The sequence below is a fragment of the Lepidochelys kempii genome, chromosome 25, assembly GCF_965140285.1.
Source record: "Lepidochelys kempii isolate rLepKem1 chromosome 25, rLepKem1.hap1, whole genome shotgun sequence".
NCBI classification, from domain to species: Eukaryota; Metazoa; Chordata; order Testudines; family Cheloniidae; genus Lepidochelys; species Lepidochelys kempii.
This window is the reverse complement of record NC_136404.1, coordinates 16,149,215-16,172,966: the sequence shown is the minus strand read 5'-3', so window position 1 is coordinate 16,172,966 and position 23,752 is coordinate 16,149,215. Positions and strand designations below refer to the sequence as shown.

The 23,752-nt window shown below is 59.0% G+C and overlaps 1 protein-coding gene across 1 annotated transcript; it reads right to left on the bottom strand.

Annotated features, from left to right (window-relative positions):
• B3GNT3 (UDP-GlcNAc:betaGal beta-1,3-N-acetylglucosaminyltransferase 3) lies at positions 1-20,122 on the bottom strand. Its single transcript, XM_073323713.2, has 2 exons — positions 19,804-20,122; positions 1-3,088 (listed from the first exon to the last, which is right to left on the bottom strand). Exon 2 carries the CDS (start codon positions 3,080-3,082, stop codon positions 1,925-1,927), a length of 1,158 nt encoding a protein of 385 aa, XP_073179814.1. The 5' UTR covers positions 3,083-3,088; positions 19,804-20,122; the 3' UTR covers positions 1-1,924.
• Between the last annotated feature and the right edge of the window lie 3,630 nt (positions 20,123-23,752).

Genomic DNA, 23,752 nt, shown 5'->3' with positions numbered 1-23,752 from the left:
CACCTTAGAGACTAACCCATTTATTTGAGCATGAGCTTTCGTGAGCTACAGCTCACTTCATCGGCTTTCATCACTTCATCACTTTCCAAGGCCAGGGTCCTAGGAAACTTTGGGCTTGTTATCTCCTCAAGAACAATGAGCTGATAAAGCCTCAGCAGCCCTTTGTCCCAAGCTCGGGGAACAGCTGGCAGTTTGAGAGACCTCAGGGCTCGGTGGTGCACACTTGTACCTGTCTTGATTGAGCAACAGACATTGCCGGTGGGTCGAGTTTAACAGCAATTCAGATCTCAGGTTTGCCCTCCGCTTGGGCAGAGCGGGGCAGGGTCGTATGTTAGGCTTCTGCCGCGGCCCCATGCCTGTCTGGCCGTGCCAAGCCACAGGCCTGAATTCAAAGGGCCCAGGGCAGTTAGTAAGTATCAGGCGTGTTCTGCAAGGGGCTCGGGAATGTGCCTCAGGCCTGATCTTCAGGGACAGGGCAGCTCTTTGGAAAATCACCCCTTGGTGCCATGCAGGACTGTGCCCCTGGGAGGAGTGGGGGGGCGGTATTGGGGGGCTATTAGTACAGTCAGGACACAGCTGAGCCAGAGAGGCCCCCGTTTGCTCCCTCCCCTGCCAGCAGAGATGCAGTTTTATACCCCGAGTCTCCCGCGCTGACTCGGGGCGAGATGGTGTAGCCTGAAGCCCGCTGGGCACGGCCGGCCTCCTGGCACCTCTCAGGGCGGGGACACCGTCCCACTGGCAGGGCCAAGCCCCCAGGCCAGGCCAATATTTGTCCTGCAACAAGTTCTCACTGGAACATCTGCACAGACAGGTGCTGGGAGAGAGGAGAGGCAGCCACACACGCCCTCCTGAGGTTTTCTACAGCTTCCCCGGAGCTACCCAGAGGGCCAAGGCCACAGTCCTTCAACCTGGTTCATCTCCTCCTTCACCCCTTGCCAGCCTAGCTCATAGGGCAAACGGCACTGCTTCTCTCAGCGGTTTTGAGCGGCTGGAAGCACCAGCCCTGCCAGTCAATATATCCAACAACCAGACCGTTAGCAGCAAGGGACTGGCCAGAGATCCCCTGTGGGCCCAGCTGAGAACACGAGACTCATCCCCCTAGTACTCTCTGCTGCATCATAGCCCCAGAGCTAGGCACGACTCCATTGACATTACGGGACCACAGCTAGTTGCGCCGGGGCAGATCTGGCCCCAGAGCTCTGGGGCGGGGAATGCATATGGTGCCTATCTCCTGCTCTTAGCGCCCCCAGTAAAACAGGGGCTGGGGCTGGGACCTAAGCCAAGCTCATCACACCAGAGACCCTACCCATTTCCTGCAGCGTTTGGACCTTTGGCCCCAGAGACGCAGCGTCTGGGCCGAGATCCGGACATCGGCCAAGCCAGTGACATCCTGCCCCAAGATTTGGGCACCCAGGTGGCAACATGCCCATTAGTCAAGGAGGCAGAAATTCTCCCCTCCACGCCACAGAGACCCTGGTCTGGCGGCCTTCTGGCACTTGCTTTCTTGGAGGTAGCTGCCCCAAGGGCATCGCTGCAAAGGGATCCCTGCATCAGCTCGAAATGCCTATTGCAGCCATGGGGAAGGGAGGGGAAAAGCCCCTGACATCCCAGGAACGGCCAACGGGCCAAACCAGTTGGGACAGGACCCAGAAGCCAGTGAGCTGTTCAGCATCTCTGTGCACCCCATGCATACCAGCCAACAGTGTCAGCCGTAAGTCCTGCTGAGGCGCATTCCTGGAAGTCCCGTCCCCTGGAGCCGGGACTTCCTGGAATAGGCATCAAGAGCAAGAGGTGACGGGTCTGGAGCATTCGGGGCACAGCAGCAAAGAACTAGACAGGCGGATCACCCGCTGATGCCCTAGCACCTTCAACCTCGCATTACATCCCTCCCGGTTGCCCCCTCCCCTCAGTTTCCAGGATCCGCTCAGACGCCCTGATAGACCTGCAGCTTCTTCCCGCAGGGCAGGTCCGGCTCGTGAATGGCCCGCCACATCACCAGCATCTCGTAGGGCACGAAGCGGTGCACCAGCAGCAGCTCCTTGTAGTAGCAGGGATCAAAAGACTCCAGCTTGGCAGAGGGCACCCTGACGCCCACGGTCCGGATGCCCATGTGGGAGGCTGGGGCCAGCCCGGCTTTCTGCAGGCACATGCCCAGGTAGACGTCGTCTATGGGGAAGAGCTCGATGCCCAGCGACTCCTTGTAGATGGTGCGGGCGGTGAAGCCGGACATGAGCAACCCGCCGCCCCCGCAGTAGGGCGGGTAGGACTTGAGGGCGGTGATCTGCTCAGGCACATAGTACTTGCTCCACTTCTCGCGGATGGGCCCCACGTCGACGATGAGCTGCCCCACGTAGAGGTGCTTGTCGCCATCGTTGGCGTCCCGCCTGTCCAGCAGGTAGTGCACCAGGTTGTCCGTGTTGGCGAAGACATCGTCGTCCCCGTTGAAGAGGAAGCGGGCGCCGGGGCAGCGGGCCTCCAGCCAGCCATGGAACAGCACCTGCTTGAGGGTCAGGTTGAAGAAGCTGTCGCGGAACGCCCACTGCAGGACGTCCCCGTGCTCCACCGCCTCCAGCCACAGCAGCCGGTTCAGCTTCCAAGCCTCCCGCGTGTCCCCCGCCTCCCCAGAGAGGAAGACCCTGCGGATGCGGACCCCTTGGTACGTCCTCTCTGCTCCCCAGGTCTTGCGGATGATCTCCCGCCGCTCATAGTTCCCAGGGGAGGACTTGATGGCTAGGAGGAGGAAGACCCCCTGGGAGCCCTCAGCCCCCCCGCACTTGTCAGGGGCATCCAGCAGTTGGGGGAACTCCTTGCAGTGCTTGTAGCGAAGGAAGTCCTGGATGTGGCCGGGCAGGCTGGCGAAGCCGGAGATGTTGGCCACCGAGGCGTTCTCCTTGCACTCGGAGACGTGACATGGGATTGTGGGGATGCCGGGCATGGGGGCGGAGGGGCTGGTACTGCTGACTCTCTTGGCAGCCATCATCACCCGCTCGTCCTTGTTGGTGTCGAGAAGGAAGAGGAGGCAGAGGATCCCCACCGCAGTCAGGACGAGGACCTCAAGCTTGCAGCCCCGGCGGGACAGCATCTTCCCCTGCAAGAGAGAGAGAGGCAAGAGCTGAGAACCCACACATGGCTGCACCTCCATCCCTGCTCTGCTGGGGGTGCAAGCACCTCCTCCTCTGCAGCTCCTGCTGCCCAAGCCGGCTGGCTTGCATCCCCTGGGCTCTTCTGTCCATTCATCTCCCCTTAGTTAGAGCCTGGCCCCAAAGCTCAACTCCAAAAGCCATTTTTAGGCATCTGATGTGAAGCACCCGGATTTTCAGAGGTGCCAAGCGACCTTCGTCGCTGACGGAAAGCCTGGCTGCTAAAGCCATCCTGGACTCCTGCCGGTAGGCAGCCAGCCTGGCATCCCCACCCGCTTCTCAGCAACAGCCCCTGATTGGTACTTCTCCACAGCTTATTCGAGGGGTTGATGGGCAGGTTGAGAAAAAGGTGACTGCATCAGTTCGGGGCATTTCTCCGTTCCCACTGCCCCCACCAATCAGTTTAGGAGACTCTCTCACAACACGTGCCGGGAATTAGACATCGCTCCATTGCTGCAGGGATTTGGAAATCAGATTCCCAACACACCTGGGGAAAAACGTCCTGCACACCCTGGATGTCATGACTGATGCTGTGCTGCCCACCAGGGCGCCATGCAGAACATCACAGCAACGCTAGGGGCAGAAGTCAGCACCTCCTCCCACCTAAACCAAGGGAGAAGCTCCATGAAGCAGTATAGGCCCTATGACACACAGTCTAGAAGTTCCAGTTCCACCCAATAGAAGGAAGCAGTGTGCACACACACACACACTTTAGACTCCGCCCTCCATTCATACTGTAAGCACAGACACACCCGTCAGGGACTGGAGATCACAGGGGGATGCAAGATGTCCCCCCCAGCCCGGTTACTGCTCGGCGTTGGCATGAGAACCTTGCACTCTAGAGCCCCAGGATCTTTTGCTTCCTAGGCCGGATGGGGCCGTGGCAGCAGCTTGCCCCTCAGCACCCAACAGACCCTCAGGATCAGCCAGGAAGGCCAACGAGCTCAATGGAGAGACTCGTACTGGCGCTTCGGATCAGGCCCCCTTGCGTCTCCCTCACTGCAACTGGAGGGGAGCCCTGGAGAAGCAAGGTGCCCCCCAAGGACAGCAGCTTTATCAATGAGCTACCTGGTGGGTTGAGGCAGGCTCAGCTTCACATAGCTCGGGTCCAGAGGAGGCCTATCTGGGGCTCCAGTCGCTTTGGGACACCAGCTCCAGAGCCTGCGAAAGCCAGCAATTCATCCCTTCTCCCATCCCTGCGGCTGAGAAGACCGGTGATGATGCTGCTGCTTCTCCCACGGGGACGCCACCTGTCGCAGTCACCAACCCTCGCCAGCATAGGAGGATTCGTGAGTCTACACAGAGCAAAACTGGCTCTGCCCGCCCGTTTCTGACTGAAAACAGGGAGGAGGAGGAAGCGGGATCAGAGAATCTCATTTCTCCTGCATCCAACAGAGGCCCGGTGCCGCTTTAAGGGATGACCAAGACATTCAGGGGAGAGCTCTCCAGGGATTTAAAACAAAAAAAAAAACTTGATCAGCAACAGTCCAAGCTCATCTCGATTTTGTTCAAGGTTTGCTGCAGCAAATGCCAACCACAGCCAATGCCTCTTGGGAGGGTGCTTTGGGCAACGCAGCTCCTGGCATGTCCCTCATCAGCCTGGGCCAGAGCCCAGCTCGCATTGCATTGAAAGGAGATTTTAAAATAGCACCATCGGCCGCCTTTCTTGTGTGTGGTTTCGCACCTTGTAGTCTCCTCCCCAAACACTCCCTACTCCCCACACACACACACACACACACACACAGCGTGTTGTATACGTAGACCTTTTCCTTGCTGAATCAGCTTCCTTCTTCTCCCACCATCAGACACCCACTCACAGCAGCCATGCTCACCACGCCCTAATTGTCTCACAATGGAGAAGGGTGGGGTGGGTGCTGCAGAGCACCATTTAAAGTGGGGCATAGATTTGCCCCATCCCCACCTCATCTGACCCTCTTCTTCTCCTGTCAGGTGCCCCACCTCTCGCACCAGCGGCCTTATCCCCCATGGCCCAGAAGCCCCTGCACCCACCCCCTTCCTGGAGTCTCAGTCCTTGCGGGACTCATTCTGCTGTCCCTCCCTGCCCCTTCCTCACCTTACCCCTCGGGTGACAGGTCCGCCCACTTCCCGGCTGGCCCCGGAACTGAGAGGAGCTGCTCCGGTTTTGGCTGTTGGCAGGCGAGGACCCGGCCCACTGTGCTGGCAGAGCGGGACCTGGGTGCACGCCCCCGGCTGTAATGTGTGCAGTGGCTACTCGCCCAATCTCTGTGCTCGCAGCTGCATGGGCACATGGCAAAAAAAACAACAACAACTCACCAGCAAAGGAGGCTGGCAGGAGAGTACAAAAACCAGCCAGGCCAGTCCAAAACCGGCTCCGCTACTCCAAAACCAGCTGGGTGGCTACCCTATCTCATGGACACACTTAACAGTGGTCAGGCCATGGGCCGGGTGCCCCACCGCGGGTCCATGCCCTATGGTCACACACAGACACTCGCATGCTAGCCTCAGGCCACCCTCATCTGCCCCCCCCCAAAGCCTACTGACAAAGAAGGCAGCCCTACAATTAAGAGGCTGAACGAGGAGCCAGGAGCTTGGGGTTTCATTCACTGGGTAGGTCGCTGCAGCGCTCTGGGGCTTTGCCGTCACGACAGAAAGGTGCATTTTTTAACCAAGGGATAAATTGACTCACTCAGCCACATCGCTGCAAAACCACAGTGCAGACAGGGTGTTTGGCATCACTGCGAGGTGGGGGACGATGAAGGGAGCCAGCCTCACGCTCTTAAGCTGCTTGCACCACAAGAACCCTGTCTCTAGCAGCATTTCCCAGGGACAGAACTACCCCTGCTTGCTCCCTCGCCGTGAACTTTGGGGTCAGCGATGACAAAGCCTGCGTCTTAGTTCCCCACGGGTAAAATAGGGTAATCATCCTTCCTTGGTCTGCCTGATCTCCTTGGATTGCAGCTTCTGCCTCTGGCCCCCTATCGGGGTGACAGCATGCACTCATTTAAAGAGCAGTCCCTAGCTAGCCCCAGATAGAGCTCTGGCATGCACATGCCCCCTCACAGAAACACCAGAGACAGCGTTGTCTAGTGGGGCAAGCAGCAGGCTGGGAGCCTGGCGTCCTAATCCCACTTCACTGTGCAGCCTCAGCAAAAAAATAATAAACCCACCCGCTTTGGGGCTCAGGTAGCTTGGTAACCCCCGACTCCCTTGGAGTTTGCAAGGATTAGTCCATGTTAGCAGAGCTTGCTGAAATCCAGCAAAGGAGCCCTGAATAGCAGATTGTGGACATTGGCAGAGCATCTAAAGAAAACCAGAAATCAGATCTGCAGTAAGCTGCATTGCTAATGTATTTGCCACCAGTGGATCTAAATGCATGGTACAGACTTAAATTAACCCTCTCAATGTCACCCACCAGGAAGTAGCCGCTGAGCCTCATGCTACAGCCCTGGGAAAGGATTTGCACAAAGGTTACAGTCAGTAGCAGAGCCAGGAACAGAACCCAGGAGTCCTGACCGCTGGCCCCCCCGCCCCAGATATCACACTTCCTCCCAGCACCAGAAACAGAACCCAGAAGCAGAACGAAGTGAACTGACGTCAGTTCGGGGGGGGGGGGGGAGGACAAACTTAAAAAGAAGAAAAGAAAAAATTGTTTCCGTTTGAACCTGGAATTTGTCCAATTTTTTCCTCACAAATGTTTGTTTGTTTTAAGTCAAATGAAACATTTTGTTTGTTACAAAATAATTTGGGGGGGTGGGGGGAGAAATGTTTTTTCCCCTTTTTTTAATTTCAATTCGCTACCTGTCTAAATGACACACCATCGCCAAACAAAACCCTGAGAGGTTTCATTTCAAAATGGATGAAAGAGTTTTGACTTCTTGAGAAAACGATGGAATTTTTTTTAGCTGAAACTATTCACTGAATTCGACCCAAATTCGCAAAGAGTTTTAGTGCCCTGGAAAAAAAAATAAAATGCATTTTTGGTGCATTTATTGTTCATTGAAAAAGCTTTCCCTGGCTCGACCCAGAAGTTCCAAGCCATTTAGGGAAATGGTGAAAATATTTGGGGGTTCTCCTCCCCACATCCCTCAACATTCTCGTATTCCTCTTCTCTTCCCCCCAACAAAAATGTGGAAATATAAAGTCAGTTTTCAAAAAACAAGATTTTGTATTTTCCTGGGTTGCTGTTTTCTTTTAAAAGAAAATCTCCAAATTAAAACATTTTTTCAAACACACAAAAGAAAAAGGAAAATCTCCCCCCCCCCCCCCCCGGGTGTTTTTCCTCTCTCATTTTCATGGCTACACCATGGTGGTCTCCTGGCCCAACTGCTCCCCTGCATGCAGACTGCAGCTCAGTCCCAGCTACCGGGGCTCTGCCTGCCCACGGGAGCCAAGCGTTGGCAGCCCCAGTGGCTTCCTGGCAGCTAGGTCTTGTCCCCTCTTCCCCTGAGCTCTGGCCACCGGCAGGGCTGCAGGCCTAGGGGCAGCCCCCCAGGGGCAGCCCCCCAGGGGCAGCATGGTCAGGTCCCCGGATGCAGTGCACCTGCACACGGCGCTGAAGGACAGTGGCTGCCCTTATTTGTTCCAAGGCCTTGTTCTTTGCATGCCCAGGCCTTTATCTCCTCGGCCTCCCAGATGCTGATAAGGCACCTGGTTCCCAGTCCCCACCTGGCCAAGGGGCAGGTTTCTTGAGACGGCTCCTGCCCAGATGTCACTTTTCCTCCAATCCCCTCTTAGTGGGACAAAGGGTTTCACTGGGTGTGACGATGTGAGGCAGCAGGGAGGGGGGAGTGTTGACCTGGGAATGTTCCCTGGGGAGGGGAGACCTGAGAGCCTGTCACCTGAACCAGGAGGGGGAGGGGGAGGTAACACCTCTACCTGGGAATGTGAACAGAGGCTGCAGCAGGGAACCTGCTGGGTGGGTTTAGTTTCAGTTTGGGGCTGGGTGGAGGAACACAGGGAACCCCAGGGCTGGGGTCTAAGCTCCCTGCTCCCCCAGAAGGACTTGACTGAGGGGTCCTGGGTGTACCCACAAGCTCTGTTTTGGACTGTGTTCCTGTTGTCCAATAAACCTTCTGTTTTACTGGCTGGCTGAGAGTCTCAGTGGATCCCAGGAAGAGGGGTGCAGGGCCTGGACTCCCCCACACTCCATGACAACTGGTGGCAGCGGTGGGATGTACTGCACCCCGTGAATGGCGCTTCCTGCAGTAAGTGACTGGGGAGCAATAAAACGAAGGGGGATTGACGGGGAACAGGTGTGCTGAAGATTCAGAGAGAGACAGTTTCAGGGGGCAGTTAACCCCTGGGAGCATGTGACCAGAGAGAAGGACTTTTGCAGTAACAGGGTCCCCCGGGGGATTGCAGCAAGCGGTCCCAGGGGCGGAGAAGTCTGCTGCTCGACCCTGGCAAAGAGGTGGTGACCTCAAGAAGGACTGGCACACGAGGGGTTTTTCCTGGAAACTGTGGAAAGCTGCCCGGCCTGCAAGTGGCCAGCAGGGAGATGTACACTAAACGCCCTAAGAGCGACCTGGTGGAGCTGTGCAGGCAGAGGGGGCTGCGCATCGGGAGGTCCACCAAGGAGCAGCTGATTGCCCAGCTGGAGGAGAGGGATCGCTTGGATGACCCAATCCCTGAGGGAAGCCACCCGGCGGACGCAGCGTGGGCCCTGACCGAGCTGGGAGGGGTCAGACTGCTGCCGAGGACATCCCGAGACCCTTCCTAACCTAGGCCTGGGGGAAGCCAGCGAATACCGAGGGCACCCTGACCCCGGCAGCCAGCAGGGGATCCTCACGGCAGAGCTCCCCATCCCTGGAGCGGATGCGTCTGGAATGGGAGAGGGAGATGAAAACGAGGGAGCTGGAGGATCATGAAAAACAACGTCAACATGAGCAGGAGGAGAAGGAGTGGGAATGTCAGGAGAAGGAGAAACAAAGACAGCATGAACTGGAGCTGGCCAGGCTGAGGAGCAGTGGGGCCCCGGCTGCGGTGAGTGCGGGGAGACCCAAGACTGCAAGGAGCTTTGATAAGTGCTTCCTGGCCCAGCGGAAGGAGGGGGAGGACGTAGATAGCTTCCTGACAGCCTTCGAAAATGCCTGCGAGCTGCACAGGGTTGACCCTGCAGACAGGCTCCAGTTTCTCACCCCCTTACTGGACCCCAAAGCCGTGGAGGTGTACAGCCGAATGACAGGGGTGGAGGCAGGGGACTACGAACTGTTCAAAAAGGCCCTGCTCCGTGAGTTTGGGCTGACCCCCGAGATGTACCGGAAAAGGTTCCAGAGTCAGCATAAAACGCCTGAGGTCACCTACCTACAACTGGTCAACCGAATGCAGGGATATGCCCACAAGTGGACAGCTGGGGCCCAAGCTAAAGAGGACCTGCTTGACCTAATCGTACTGGAGCAACTGTATGATCAGTGCCCTTCTGACCTGAGGCTGTGGTTGGTGGACAAAAAGCTCGAGAACCCCCAGCACGCAGGGCAGCTGGCCGACGAGTTTGTGAACAGTCGGTCAGTGGGTAGCCGGGAGGAGTCCCAAAAGAACAGGCCCCCCCGCCCCGCTGCAGAGAGAGAGTCACCAGAGGACCTCCCAGCGGGGAAATAGGGAGAACCCCCTCCCAAGGGGAACGCCTGGCGTCAGGCCCCTCCGACCCGTTCGAGGGGACCAACGAGACCTGAGCTGCTATCACTGTGGCCAGAGAGGCCATGTACGGTCCCAGTGCCCCGGGCTCAGGGACAGACTGATCAGACCCAACCTACCCAGAGTTAACTGGGTAGGGACCCAGGTGGACGAGGGGCAGACGACCCAGGCAAGGGGGGCTGCCAGTTTACCACCTGCTCAGGAGGGAAGAGTACCCCCAGCCAGCCCCGCCAGAGGGCTGGAGGCTCTGGGCTCAGGGTGCTCGGTTTACAGGGTGGGCGTGGGGCTGTCCCTCCAGAGAGAGTGCCTTGTTCCCCTGGAGGTGGATGGGAGGAAGGTCAATGGATACTGGGATACGGGCGCGAAGGCGACACTGGCCCAGCCCAAGGTGGTGGCCCAGATCGGGTGGTGCCCAACACCTACCTGACCCTGACGGGGGTGGGCGGAACCCCATTCAAGGTGCTCGTGACAAGGGTACACCTGAAATGGGGGGGCCAAGGAGGGCCCCAAGGTTGTGGGGATACACCACCATTTGCCCACTGAGGTTTTGATGGGGGGGACCTAGAGGACTGGCCAAGCAACCCCCAGACCGCCCTGGTTGTGACCCGTAGCCAGAGCCGGCGAGGGGCGCTGCACCCTGACCTTGGGGAGGGTACCACACCGGAGGCGCAGGACCCTACCCTGGTGGGGAGGGAGCGCCGAGGGGCACGGCTCGGAGAGGCTGTGGCCTCAGACCCGGCCAGTGAGAGGGAGCCGGTCCCCATCCCTTCCCCAGCCGCTGAGTTCCAGGCCGAGTTGAGGAAAGATCCCTCCTTGCGGAAGCTCAGGGACCTGGCCGACCTCAGGGTGGTACGGACCATGAGGAGAGGCTGCCAGGAGAGGTTCCTGTGGGAGAAGGGGTTCCTGTACCGAGAATGGGCTCCCACAAGGGAAGTAGAGTCCTGTGGGATCAGGAGGCAGCTGGGGGTCCCCCAGAAGTATCGCCGCAGGCTCCTGTACCTGGCCCATGACATCCCCCTCGCAGGGCACCAGGGAATCCGGCGCACCCGGCAGAGGTTGCTACAGAACTTTTACTGGCCCGGGGTCTTTACCACAGTCCGGCAGTATTGCCGATCCTGTGACCCTGTCAGAGGGTGGGGAAGGCCCGGGACAAGGGGAAAGCGGCTTTGAGACCTTTGCCCATCATAGAGGAGCCTTTCCAGAAGGTGGCCATGGACATCGTGGGGCCTCTCAGCAAGACGACCCGGTCAGGGAAGAAATACATTCTGGTGGTGGTAAATTTTGCCACCCGCTACCCCGAGGCAGTGCCCTTAGCTTCCATTGAAGCAGACCCCGTGGCCGACGTGTTCCTGACCATTTTCAGCCGAGTGAGGTTCCCCAAGGAAGTCTTGACAGACCAAGGCTCCAACTTCATGTCGGCCCTGCTCCGGTGCTTGTGGGAGAAATGTGGGGTCCGGCACGACTGGGCCTCAGCTTATCACCCCCAGTCCAATGGGCTGGTGGAGAGGTTTAACGGGACGCTAAAGATGACACTGAAAACCTTTATGAACCAGCACCCGCAGGATTGGGACAAGTACTTACCTCACCTGCTGTTCGCGTACAGGGAGGTGCCCCAGGAGTCGACCGGATTTTCGCCTTTCGAACTGTTATATGGAAGGAGGGTGAGGGGCCCCCTGGACCTGATGAGAGACGAGTGGGAAGGGAAGGCCACTCCCCATGGAGAGTCAGTGGTGGAGTATGTCCTGATCTTCCGAGAAAGACTGGCTGAATTCATGGGCCTGGCCAGGGAGAATCTGGCCAGAGCCCAGAAGAAGCAGAAGGTCTGGTATGACCGCACGGCGCGGGCCTGTGCCTACGCCACCGGGGATCAGGTGATGGTTCTCATCCCCGTGAGAAAGAACAAACTACAGGCCGCCTGGGAGGGCCCTTTCAAGGTTGTCAAGCAGCTCAATGAGGTAAACTACGTGGTGGAGCTGTCGAACCGGGCGCACCACCGCCGGGTGTACTATGTGAATATGATGAAGCCATATTATGCCAGGGGGAATGTGGTGTTGGCCGTGTGTGGACAGTGGGAGGAGCAGGGAGATGACCCTTTAGTAGATCTATTCCCTGGGACCAGGGCTGGTTCCCCCCTGGAAACAATTCCCCTCTCGGATCAGCTAACCCCTGCCCAGCAAGCTGAGGTCAGGGGGGTGCTGCATCCGTACTGACAGCTGTTTTCCAACCAGCCTGGACGCACTAACCTGACTCCCCCTTCCGAGTCACAGGGAAAACTGCTCAGGACCTGGAAAGAGAGGTCTGGGACATGCTGGCTTTGGGGGTGATCCAGCCATCTGCCAGCCCTTGGGCCTCGCCGGTGGTGCTGGTCCCCAAAAAGGACGGGTCAGTCCGGTTCTGTGTGGACTATCGGAAGCTCAATGCCATCACTGTATCGGATGCCTACACCATGCCCAGGCCTGACGAGCTCCTAGACAAGCTGGGAGGAGTTCGGTACCTTACTACCATGGACCTTACAAAGGGCTACTGGCAAGTGCCGCTGGATGCAGATGCCCGGCTGAAATCGGCCTTTATCACCCCTCTGGGGCTCTACGAGTTCCTGACCCTGCCTTTCGGCCTCAAGGAAGCGCCGGCCACCTTCCAGCGCCTGGTGGCCCAGCTACTGAGGGGGATGGAGAGTTTTGCCATGGCGTATATTGATGACATCTGTGTCTTTAGCCAGACCTGGGAGGACCACGTGTCCCAGGTTAGACAAGTGCTGGACCGACTCCAGGGGGCTGGGCTGACTGTAAAAGCGGAGAAGTGCAAGGTGGGGATGGCTGAAGTATCTTACCTGGGCCATCGGGTGGGGAGCGGCCGCCTAAAGCTGGAACCAGCTAAGGTGGAGGTGATCAGAGACTGGCCCACTCCCCACACCAAAAAGCAGGTCCAGGCCTTTATTGGGATGGCAGGATACTACCGAAGATTTGTGCCCCACTTTAGCGCCATAGCCACCCCCATCACTGAGCTATGCAAGAAGGGGAAGCCAGACAAGGTGGTCTGGACCGAGCAGTGCCAGGAGGCTTTCCGGGCGCTGAAGGAGGCTCTGGTCAGTGGCCCAGTTCTGGCAAACCCAGACTTTGACAAGCCCTTTGTGGTGTTCACCGACGCCTCAGACATGGGACTGGGGGCGGTGTTAATGCAGGAGGATGAAAAGGGGGAGAGAGACACCCCATCGTGTACCTGAGCAAGAAGTTGCTACCCCGGGAGCAACACTACGCGGCCATCGAGGAGTGCCTGGCCATGGTGTGGGCCCTCAAGAAACTAGAGCCCTATCTCTTCGGGCGGCACTTCACCGTGTGTACACCGACCACTCTCTCCTGACCAGGCTGCACCAGATGAAAGGAGCCAACGCCAAACTCCTGAGATGGAGCCTGCTCCTGCAGGATTACGACATGGACGTGGTCCACGTGAAGGGAAGTGCCAACCTGATAGCGGATGCGCTGTCCCGGAGAGGGGGCCCCGAACTTCCCCAGGTTACCCCACTCAGTTCAGTCTCGAAGGGGGGAGAGATGTGACAATGTGATGCAGCAGGGAGGGGGGAGTGTTGACCTGGGAATGTGCCCTGGGGATGGGAGACCTGAGAGCCTGTCACCTGAGCCAGGAGGGGGCGGGGAGGTAACACCTCTGCCCAGGAACGTGGACGGAGGCTGCAGCAGGGAACCTGCTGGGTGGGTTTAGTTTCAGTTTGGTGCTGGGTGGAGGAATGCAGGGAACCCCAGGGCTGGGGTCTAAGCTCCCTGCTCCCCCAGAAGGACTTGACTGAGGGGTCCTGGGTGTGCCCACAAGCTCTGTTTTGGACTGTGTTCCTGTTGTCCAATAAACCTTCTGTTTTACTGGCTGGCTGAGAGTCTCAGTGAATCCCAGGAAGAGGGGTGCAGGGCCCAGACTCCCCCACACTCCGTGACACTGGGGTCTAAAAGTCTTCTTCCCCCACACTGCACTGGGAGCAGGGAGGCACCTGAGCAAGTCCCCTCGGGGCGGTTTGTGGGCAGTCTGATCCTCTGCCCACGCTACGCTGCCATTGTTGGCAGCCTGTCCAGACATTCCCTGGAGGTGCCCATGGGGCACAAGGTCCAGAGCTTCCCAACGTACCGTCTCTACTAGCAGGTGGGTTAGAGCCACCGCCCGGGCTCTCTGTGGTTTGCATTGGCATCACCTTACCCTACGGTTCAACACTAGGTCACTTTCCCATCACGCTGCCATGCGCGTCACCCCCGTGCAACGGCCACTCCCTGCGCTGATCAGGGAAAAGGGGGATTCTCTGGCGTCATCCTGAAATAAGCAGAACGACTCAGAAACATGGAAGCTGTCTCGTTTGGGGGTCAGCATTCAGCCCTGCGGCTGCCACTGGCTGCTTTCTGGGACTCTAGGTCTGGGTCCCTCAAACCTCCCAGCCCTGCCCCCTCTGCTGGACGACAGCCCCTGGGATTAGGTTGGGCAGCGTTCGGCCTTTCGCATTCTGATGGAGACGAGCGACGTTCATGTTTAAGCTTTTTTAAAAAAAATCATCAATTGAAATTTTCACATTTGTGAGAAACTCCTGGCGGCTCGGACAATTATCTACTGTTGAGATTCAAAAAGTTCCAGCTTCGTAGCCATCAAAACACAAATTGTCAACGTCACATATCAAGATGCCCAAAGGGAGCCGCCTTACTGCCAACCCTACCTTCTCCAGCAGCCCTGTTCTCACTTTGCCGCTCCATTAACCTCAGTCATCATCATCTGTGGAAACAGTTTGCTGGTTTGGGGGTCTGGTAAAATTGACATTTGCTGATCACCATGGAAGGAGTGGCCCCAGGAAGGCACCCCGTGCCTCTAGGGAGATGTAGCCTGGCCACAAATCAATCTTTTCCCATCAAACACGCTGATTTTTCAATGGGAAAATATTTCAGTTGATTTTCCCCCCAGTAGCCCCCTGTATCTGGAGCCCTGCTTTATCTGGAGTCAGTGCCTGTAATTCATCCTCGGGGTCTCCTCTCGGGCAGAGTTAAGGCTCTGTGTTCACCATCACTCATGCTCGGCCTTTCCTGGTTTCCCCGTGTTTGAATTTTAACCATTAAACTCTCTCTGTCTGCAGAGGTGCAAATCGCAGAGGGCAGCAGCCTTGGCTCTGCATTAACTAGTCTTTGTGGGGGTTCATGGGTGCTCTAAGCTGGGCCTAGGACCCCAACTCTTGGAGCCACAGGATGACACCAGATTCTCAGCGTCCAAAAACAGAAAACATTTCTGGCCCACATGGTTCCCACAGAAGCTCCAAACACAACCTGTGGAGCAAGGCTCGCAGAGGGTCCCAGACAATCACTCTGAGAGCAGGGGCAGCTGCCCTGAGCTTAACTGACACAGTGATGGCTGCCTGAATCCGCCAAGAGACAATTGCTCCTCGTGGCCAGGGGGGGGGGGGGGCGACTGCCCCATACATCTCAAAGAACTATTAACTCCAAAACCAACTGCTTCCTGCGATCCCCCACACACACACAGCTAATCCTGGGAGGAGAGGGGCATTCACACCCCCTCCCCCTATCACTGTCACTCAAAGTGGGGAGCAGGGCCGTGGCACGGGGAGAGGCCAACGGCACAGGAGCCGAGCGGCGGGAGAGCCTTCGGGCTGCAGCATCCCTAGGGCCTTGCCTTCACCTCGCCACACCCCGACCCGCTCACCGTATTAAACCACGTTCCTCACAGGGGGGTAACGACGCGTGCCGGCTCCAAGGGTGCCAACTCAGACGGGCAGAGTCACCCACCCATCGAGAGCAGCATCTCAACACAGGAGAGACGGCGCCAGCTGCTTCAGTCACTTTGGGGGCGCGCCGAGCAGCGGAAAGGGGCCACCTCCCCCACGTAGCTATGGTGATGCCAGCCTGGCAAATCCCCCTGTGCCACTCGAGCCTCCACGACTCGCTGGCAGCATCTGGAGCCCTGCTCGGTGTATTTATTCTCCAGAGGCACGCCACGCACCTGTCCAATCAGCCGAGCCCCAAGCAAGCATCTCCCAGGGTGTTTGCTTAGCTCCAGCTAAACTTTCCTTCAGCAAGCTGGCCCCGTGACAGGCAGAGCCTGGCTGTTACTTCACAAGGGACCTTCCTGAGGCCAAGGAGTGCCAAGTGCCTCTTGCCAGGCATCACATGCCCCTTGCCAGCTGCCACGTGCCCCCACAGGAGTGCACATCCCTGGCAGAACCTCAGCCCCTGTGCAGGATCAGGCCCTAAGCAACTTGCACCACCCCTGGTCTGGGCTGCAAGGAGCGCCCTGCCCTGACGCACGCCAACCAGAGCAGCCCTGAGAACGCTCCTAGGTTGCATCCCTGCATCATTGGCCCCCAGGGGGCTTTGCAGGGGCGAAGACTTGCCAGGGTGCAGGCCTGCACTGCCCACCCCAAAACCCACGCCGGACCTGGCAGCACAGACTCTGCTCCTGGTGGAGAGGGTCCCCCAGCTGGGCCTGGCGCCCGTTTGCACCAGCCTAGCTGGTCCCAGCTCCTGGCTAGCATCCCCCCGCCCCCCTCCCCAGCATGAGCCACAAAGCCCCTCCCCTCCAATTCCTGGGACAACTCACGCCAGAAGCTCTGGTCGGGGATGGCTCAGCCTCAGGGACCCCCTGGGCAGATGGAAGCCAGCAGCGAGGCAGAGAAGCCTGGCGTGAGGGGTCAGGCAGCAGAAGCGGCAAGATCAAGGGAGACTTTGAAGAGGGTGGAAGCAAGGAAAAGCTCATCCCCCAAATCTCCCCTCGCCCAGGGGCTGGGCTGCTTTGCAACCCAGCGCCTTGGCACTGCTGCACTCCCTCCTCTCAGCAGCCTCCGCACCCACTGGAGCAGCAAGATGCAAAGCAGCCAGTTCACTTAGATCACCAGAACCAGCCGAGCAAGGAACGTGCTTGTTTGACAGCTAGAGCCCCACCGGGCAGAGGGCTCGCCCGGCACACGATGCAGCCACCTCTTGGGTGGGTCACGGCGCCACCGCTCCGGAGCGAAACAGAGCCCTGCATCCAACCCAGACCGCATGGAGGAAGCGCCGAGGAGGCCTTAGCCAGGGGACAGCCCCGCCCTTTGCAGAACGGGGCTGTGGGGGAGTTAATCCCGCATTTTAAATGTCAGCCAACAGCCTGGTTACACCTGGACACTGCAGAAGGGAGACAGCACCTTCCTGAGAGGGCTCCTGTCCCCGCCCTTACCCCGCCCCGCCCAGCATCGGGGAGCAGCCAGCAGAGCAGACACCCCTCTGCTGACTCCAGGGCCTCATGGGGTACAGGAATTCCCCCTCCCTCCAACCCAAGGCCTGGTCGGCACGGAAGTCGTCACCCCCCGGCAAGGCAACACTGGACCTAAGAGAGCCCCCACCCTGAACCCAACTATTCAGCTTAGCTCCCTAGCACATGGAGAATCTGCCCTGCACCCCCTGGCAGCACAAAGGACAGGAATTGCCCCACAATGCCCCCAGCCCGGGCCCCAGGCAGCCAGCTCTGCAGCAGCACCAAGCTGAGCTGCCCTGGCATGGAAGCCAAAGGCTGTCAGATCATCGTCCCAGCAGGTGGTTTTGCAGCCACCGAATTGGGGCTGGTGCCGCGCCAGCCTGTTAACACCAGGCCCAGGTCCCAGGATGTGGGCCTGGCATCGAGGACAGCTGGGAGTCTGCCAGCCTCCTGCTTATCCCAGTCACTGGTGCGGCTAATTCCTGGGTGTCCAACAGGGTAGGTCTGCCTAGAAGTCGCTCCTGCTTCCCTGGCTGAGCCCCCAGAACAAGGTCAGGATCCACCCCGGGGGCTGCCCCCGCCTGAGAGGCTGGGACAGGTCAGCTGGGTCCTGCCCCACTGGGTCCCTTAAAGCCCTTAGCTCTTTAACCCTTTAATACCCAGCCTTGGGGTCAATGGGACGTCCTCCTCTCCTGTCTCCCAGACTGTCCAAGGCTCTAGCCCCGCTCCTGGGGCCGGTCTACACTGCACCTTGCACCATGCTCTGGAGCAGGCCTGAGCTACTTGTCCAAAGCCCATGTCGGCTGCTAGCTCCCAGCCCAGGGCTCAGAGCACACCTCACCCTCCCGAAAGGCCGGGGAAGGGGGCTCCTGCACGGGGGGGAATTGTGGGACATTGGGGATGGGGGAGACAAAGTAAAAAAGATAGAAGAGCAACGGCCGGGGGAGGCAAGAGCTATCACCCAGAGACACACGTGAGCGGCATGGGACCGGCACCCTCCTGGTCAGGGAAGATTACACTTCACTTCAGGAGCATGAGGAGCCTTGAGGGAGCAGAGACGAAACAGAAACGGCAGCTGGCATCATCTCAGAAACCAGCTGGGAGTTCAGGAAGCACCCGAGGCAGGGCCAGGGCCAGGGCTGCAGCAAGGAGCTAATGCCACCGCAGGAAACATGCACCGGGGCCAGGAGGGGAGATGCCAGGGCTGGGGAGTTCGGACCCGGGGAACCAAGGGGACGGATCCCCAGCTGGCCACACTCAGCCGAGCTCTACCGAGTCTGACCTGGCCCCATGGAACAGGTAGATACGGGGTGTGGACGAGGTCGGGGAGTTTCTTCCTCAGGCCCATTGCTGGCTTTGTGCATCTGTGAGCTCTCCCCTAGCTGAAGGAAGGAGGAATCCTCTGGGACTGGGCTGTGATGGCTCTTCATCGAAAACAGCAAGCGTGGGGCCATTTGTCAAGGGTCAAAAATCTGTAGCCCCGAGGAGACTTTCTGTACCTTTGGCTGGTTTTATTCCACCCTCCCAGCCAATCATGGTACGCGTTCCCCTCAGCAAGAAGCCACGGCAGGGACGCAGCCATGAGTAGACCGAAGGAAGGGGGAATTAGGCATTATATTAGAATATACTACCTGCCTCTAAGGTACCCGCTCGCCTCGCAGTCTGTGGTGTCTTTCTCCTCCCAGCGCCCATTACAGAGGGGGAACCGCAGCGCAGCGTGGCTGAGATCACCCAGGCAGTCTGGAGCAGATCAGACTTGAATCCAGGGCTCCCCCGCCCACTGCACTAACCACTGCACCATCCTGCCTCCCTTGCAGCCTGATCTCAGCTCCCTTGGACTGGGAGCAGCTGCGTGGGGAAGCCGCTAGTGCTGGCAGGGACGGGAGAGAAGAGGGCAGCATCCTGCTGCCAGGGCCTGATCATTCAGATCTTCTCCGACAAGGCCTGGCAGATGGGGCCAGGTTTCGAAAACACTGCGGCACTCACTATCCAGATGGGATTTTCAAAGCTACCATTCGGGCCCCTTAGCAGCCAGACTCTGGGGATCCCCCCCGGCGGGCACAGTGCCCTGCTCGGCACAATCTCTGGTGCCATCCCAGGCCAGGTCTCTCCCGCCACCAACACAAGCTCATTCCCAGGAGAAGGGAGAGGATCTCCTCCACCCCCACCGAGTCCATAGATCGCCTGGAGGGGACACGGCTACATCTCGGGCCTCTTTGGGGCGGGCACAGCCTGGGTCCCTTCTGCCCCAAGACGCTCCCCCATCCCAGCTCCCTTTTAGCCATTCATGAGAAACAAGAAAAGGAGGACTTGGGGCACCTTAGAGACTAGCCAATTTATTTGAGCATAAGCTTCCGTGAGCTACAGCTCACTTCGCCGGATGCATTGAGTGGAATTTCCACTGAATGCGTCCAATGAAGTGAGCTGGAGCTCACGGAAGCTTATGCTCAAATAAATTGGCTAGTCTCTAAGGTGCCACAAGTCCTCCTTTTCTTTTTGCGAATACAGACTAACACGGCTGCTACCCTGAAACCTGTCATGAGAAACAGGAGCTCCGGCATTTGTTGCATACAAAGGAAGAAACCTCCCCAGCTCAGGCAGGAAAACCCAGTGGCCTGTTACTGCCTGGAGCTTGAAGCCAGGAAAAAGGGAGTTGATCTGGAAAGGGAAGAGGGCAGCTGACTGGAACAATAGCAAGGAAACCCTCCTAGTCCCTCCAATTCTGCCCCCCTGCATAGCCCACTCTGCTTCTGCAAGGCCCCCCCAGAGACACAGAGCAAAGCGCAGCCCCCCCATCTCCCCCTACAACAGGGTAGCTACTCACTGCGGGGTGCGGATTCCAACGCCGTGGAGCAGCAGGTGACTGGGACCTGGCCACTGCAGGCTAACGAGGCAAGCAGGGTGTTTGCCCCCTCCCACTCAGGAGGAGTTCAGCTGGCAGCTGTGCAGCGGCTGCTCCAGCCAGCTCCCCGGGAAGGGGCTGGGTCAGAAGCCGCTGGCAAAGTGCCACCAAGGCGTGCCTCAGGCGTGCGTGCCACCGGGCAGATCCCTGCTCAAGGGGGCTGCTCAGAGCTAACCCTGGGGCCTCAGAGCAGAGTGGGGTCAAACGGGAAGTTCTGCCCTGTGAGGCAGCAGGCAGGGCCCCGAGCTAGCGCTCCGAGCTGGGCTTTCTTCCTGCTTCGTGACCACTTCCCCTTGCAATGCCTCAGTTTCCCCTCCCCCCTTTGTCTGGCTGGCCTCCTTAGATTGTAAGCTCTTTGGAGCAGGGACTCAGCATGTATTTGTGCAGTGCCTGGCCCCACCCTGCTCCCTTCTGGGGCCTCTAGGTGCTGGGGTAATACCTCTACATTAGAAGAATCTGGCATTTTGCGAGGAAACACGTAAGCAAATGCCATAGCTTTAGACCAAGCCGACGCTGCCAAGGGCAGGAACAGCCCAGGTGATCAGGACAAAGAGGTTGCAAAAACGGGCTTGAGCCTGCTCTCCGAACTCAGCAGGCACCTGGCCCCGGCGAGGCTGTAACATACCTTGCAGACAGGCGAAGGCTGCAGCCAGCTGACACAGAAACCCGCAGCACCAGAGCAAAAAGCAGGGAACGCTACCACAGGGCCAAGAGGAGCCTCTCCATTAGCTGGCAGGAGTAGTATGACTTTTATCCTTGACAGAAACAACTCTCTTAGGCTATAGCAGTGAGGTCTGCTTGCTATTTTGTTGCCAACACAACTGATAGGAAAGACGCTGATAGGAAAGTCGTCCCCTCCCCGCACAAATTAACCCCCAGAGGAGCCATTCAGCAGGAGGGCTGGGGTTGCCCCACCCCCATAGCCCCTCCCCGGTGTGTCACTGGCTCTTCAGCACCTGCCCCCAGTGGAAGAGACCACCCCTTTGCCTGGGGAGTTTGTTCCCACGCCCTTGTGCTCTCGCTGCTTTCCCAGCTGCATGGGAAGGTGATTGGCGATGGCCGGGAGCGGATAACAGTCCCGGCCTCCCCGGGGCAGGAACGCTTGGAGATCCCCAGCCGGGAAGGGCAGGGCTTAGCCTCAGGCATTTCCTTTTACAACAACTGAAGGTTGCTGCTTTGATTCTTTTGGGGGGGGGAGGGAGCAGCTGAGGCTGGAAACCCAGCTGGAAAGCCCCCTTGAGCTGCCTAATGCTGGACCCCTCACTGGTCCCCTTCACCTCCTCCCACAGAATTTTCTGTAAATGCCAAGGCAGGACAGGCAAATTGGGGGAAGCTGGGGGATCAGGCCCTGCCCCTAGCTCCCCTGTAGGGGGACATGGACACACACATGCACCCGTTCCCCCACTCCCCTGGCTTGGCACGCCTACCTGCACCTCCAGCCGCCTCGAAGCAGCAGCAGCCGGAAGGGTGTTTTCAGTAACTCAGGAAATGATCTAGAGTCTGTGCCCAGAGCCCTTTGCCGCATCCCAGCCTAGGGTGGGGGTGGCAGCTTTGTCTGCAGTGGGCTCCTGGGCTGCTGGAGGAGTAACCAGGCCCTGCCCTTCAACCCCCTCCCCAGCAGAGTTAGGAGGTAGGGCCCTGCCCCCAGTCTATGGAATGGGGAAACTGAGGCAGCACGGGGCAGGGTTTTGCCTGCAGAGGCTCAGCAGGTGGGTGGCAGAGCAGGAAATTGAACCCAGGAGCCCCAGCGGCTCCATCATTGTGCTAGGTGCTGTACAAATGTTAGTAACCCAGGTCAACGCCCAGGGCCGGCAGCTCGTTGGGGTGGGCGGAGAAGGTGCCAGTGAGGCTGCCATGGCACCCGCAGTCATTCCGGGCTTGTGCCCCAGCCGCGCACAGCACAGAGGGCGCTGGCGGGCTCAGTACAGACAGCCAGGAGAGGGGCAGGACCTTTATCCCGTCCGCGGCTGCCGGAGGCCCCTGGCAGCACTCGGCCCAGTTGGATGCAGAGGAGGAGGAGGAGGAGGAGGGTGCAATGGTTCGGTTCGGGCACTGCCCTGGGACCTGCGAGAGCCGGTTTGAGTTCCCTGCTCCGTCCCTGCTCCCTTGGGCACCGGCTGCAGTGCACCAAAAGCCCAGTTTAGCAGGAGCTCTGAGGGCTCGGCCGGGAGCCGTCCAGAGCGTGTGGTCCCGACTCTCCCTCCCTCCAAAACTCCCTTTTCTCCACCCCTCCCTGCCTGCCCCCCCAGTTGTCCTGGAGCCCATCCCCTTATTCCTCAACTGCTCCTGGACCAAGCCCAGCTGGGAATTCTCCCTCTTGCCTCTGAGTGGCTTTGCCCAGCCAGGCCATGGCCTAACGCCCCTGTGATGGGCATACCAGCGTTTGGCTCTTAGGTTGCCTGGCATTCACAGACCTCGAGGCTGGGGTGGGGGTGGGGGGTCCGGCACTGTCTGTTTCCCCTGCCACCACCCTGGGATCCTGGATGCAGCATGTGTTGTGGGACAGACCCATCTTCTCCCGCCAGCCGCCTCTAGCCCTCCCACCCTGCCCCACAGGCCCCAGGTAACAGCAGGATGGATGACCTACAAAAACACTGATTCTATCCCAGTTTGTGGGGGACCCCAAGGAAGTTAACCCGAGAGCTCCTGGGGCGGGGGCACGGTTGCTTGCAAGCACTGCAGCTACGGGGCTGCCCCTCATGTCTCTTGCACAGGGGCAGGGCTGATCATGGGTTTGATGTGGGGTGGGAGCTAGGTGCAGCATCTCAGCAATGCACAGCAAGCCTGGGGGCTGGGTAGGCAGAGATGGCTGGAGCCAGGCAGTGTGTGGGGTGGGGTCCCCCCAGGCGTAGGCTGACCAGAGACCCTGCACTTCTGGCCTGTGCTCTATTCAGAGCAGGGCAGGTGGCAAGGACTGGTTTGCGCTGCCAAGCCCCCCAGGATGGAGATTACACAGCCCTGGGCAAGAAGGGGATCAGCCCAGCTCCCCCTCCCAGGGCCGCAGGGGGAAGAGAGGCCTTGGCAGAGCCTTGGAGCATGGTGCAAGGAGCAGCGCAGGATGGCCCCACGCCCGGCTTCCCTAGCGGCCGCAAGGTGACAGGCCGAGCTCCGGTCCCACGGCCCCTTTGGGCCTGGCTCTCGGGGCTGAGCCTGCCAGGTTGTGCCTACGCCGCAGTGGGGCAGAGCGCCCCCCCCCCAACCCGTTTAACCAGGCTCCCAGACAGCCCCAGAACAGCACCTTGGCCACAGCAAGGCTGGAGGCTGAGCGACCTCGAGAAGATGAAAGGGCCCAGGCCCCATTCCCTGATACCCCACAGTGTGCAGCCTGCACCCCCGAGACAGGAAAGGCCCTGTGTCCCCTTCCCCACCCCTCTGATTGCCCCCAGGCCTTGGCCTTTGTCTACGCCTGAGGTTAATTGGGAACAACTCGTGTGCTTGAACTCCCCCCACCCAACTCCACATTAACGTCCCCATGTAGACAAAGCCAGGTCTGGCTCCTCGCTATCGCCCTCCCGTGGGGGCGGCGAGCACAACACTCAGCGTGGCTGCAGCAGACAGGCTATCCCAGCGGCAGGGCCTGGATCCTGGGACTGCCCTGGGCTCCAGCCAGGGCCCACCCCAGAGCACAGCCTGCAGGTCGGCTGCAAACACGAGCCCTGAGCCGTCCCTGGGAGAGGACCGGCAGCGCCAGGGCCAGGGCGAGGGAGCAGGAGGGAGGCGTGCACCCCTGCACTTCGGACCCAGTTTGACAAGCGCTGAGGTTGAGCACGGCGGTACCTCGGCGAGGGGTGGGCAAGGAGAGGAAAACAGCAGCTGTGGAGCAAAGGAGCCAGCCAGCTCCCACCGTAACCAGACAACCTGGCCCCCCCAT

What these genes read in the sequence shown, in the direction of transcription:
- B3GNT3 (XM_073323713.2), bottom strand. Translation starts at nt 3,082, where the DNA reads ATGCTGTCCCGCCGGGGCTGCAAGCTTGAGGTCCTCGTCCTGACTGCG.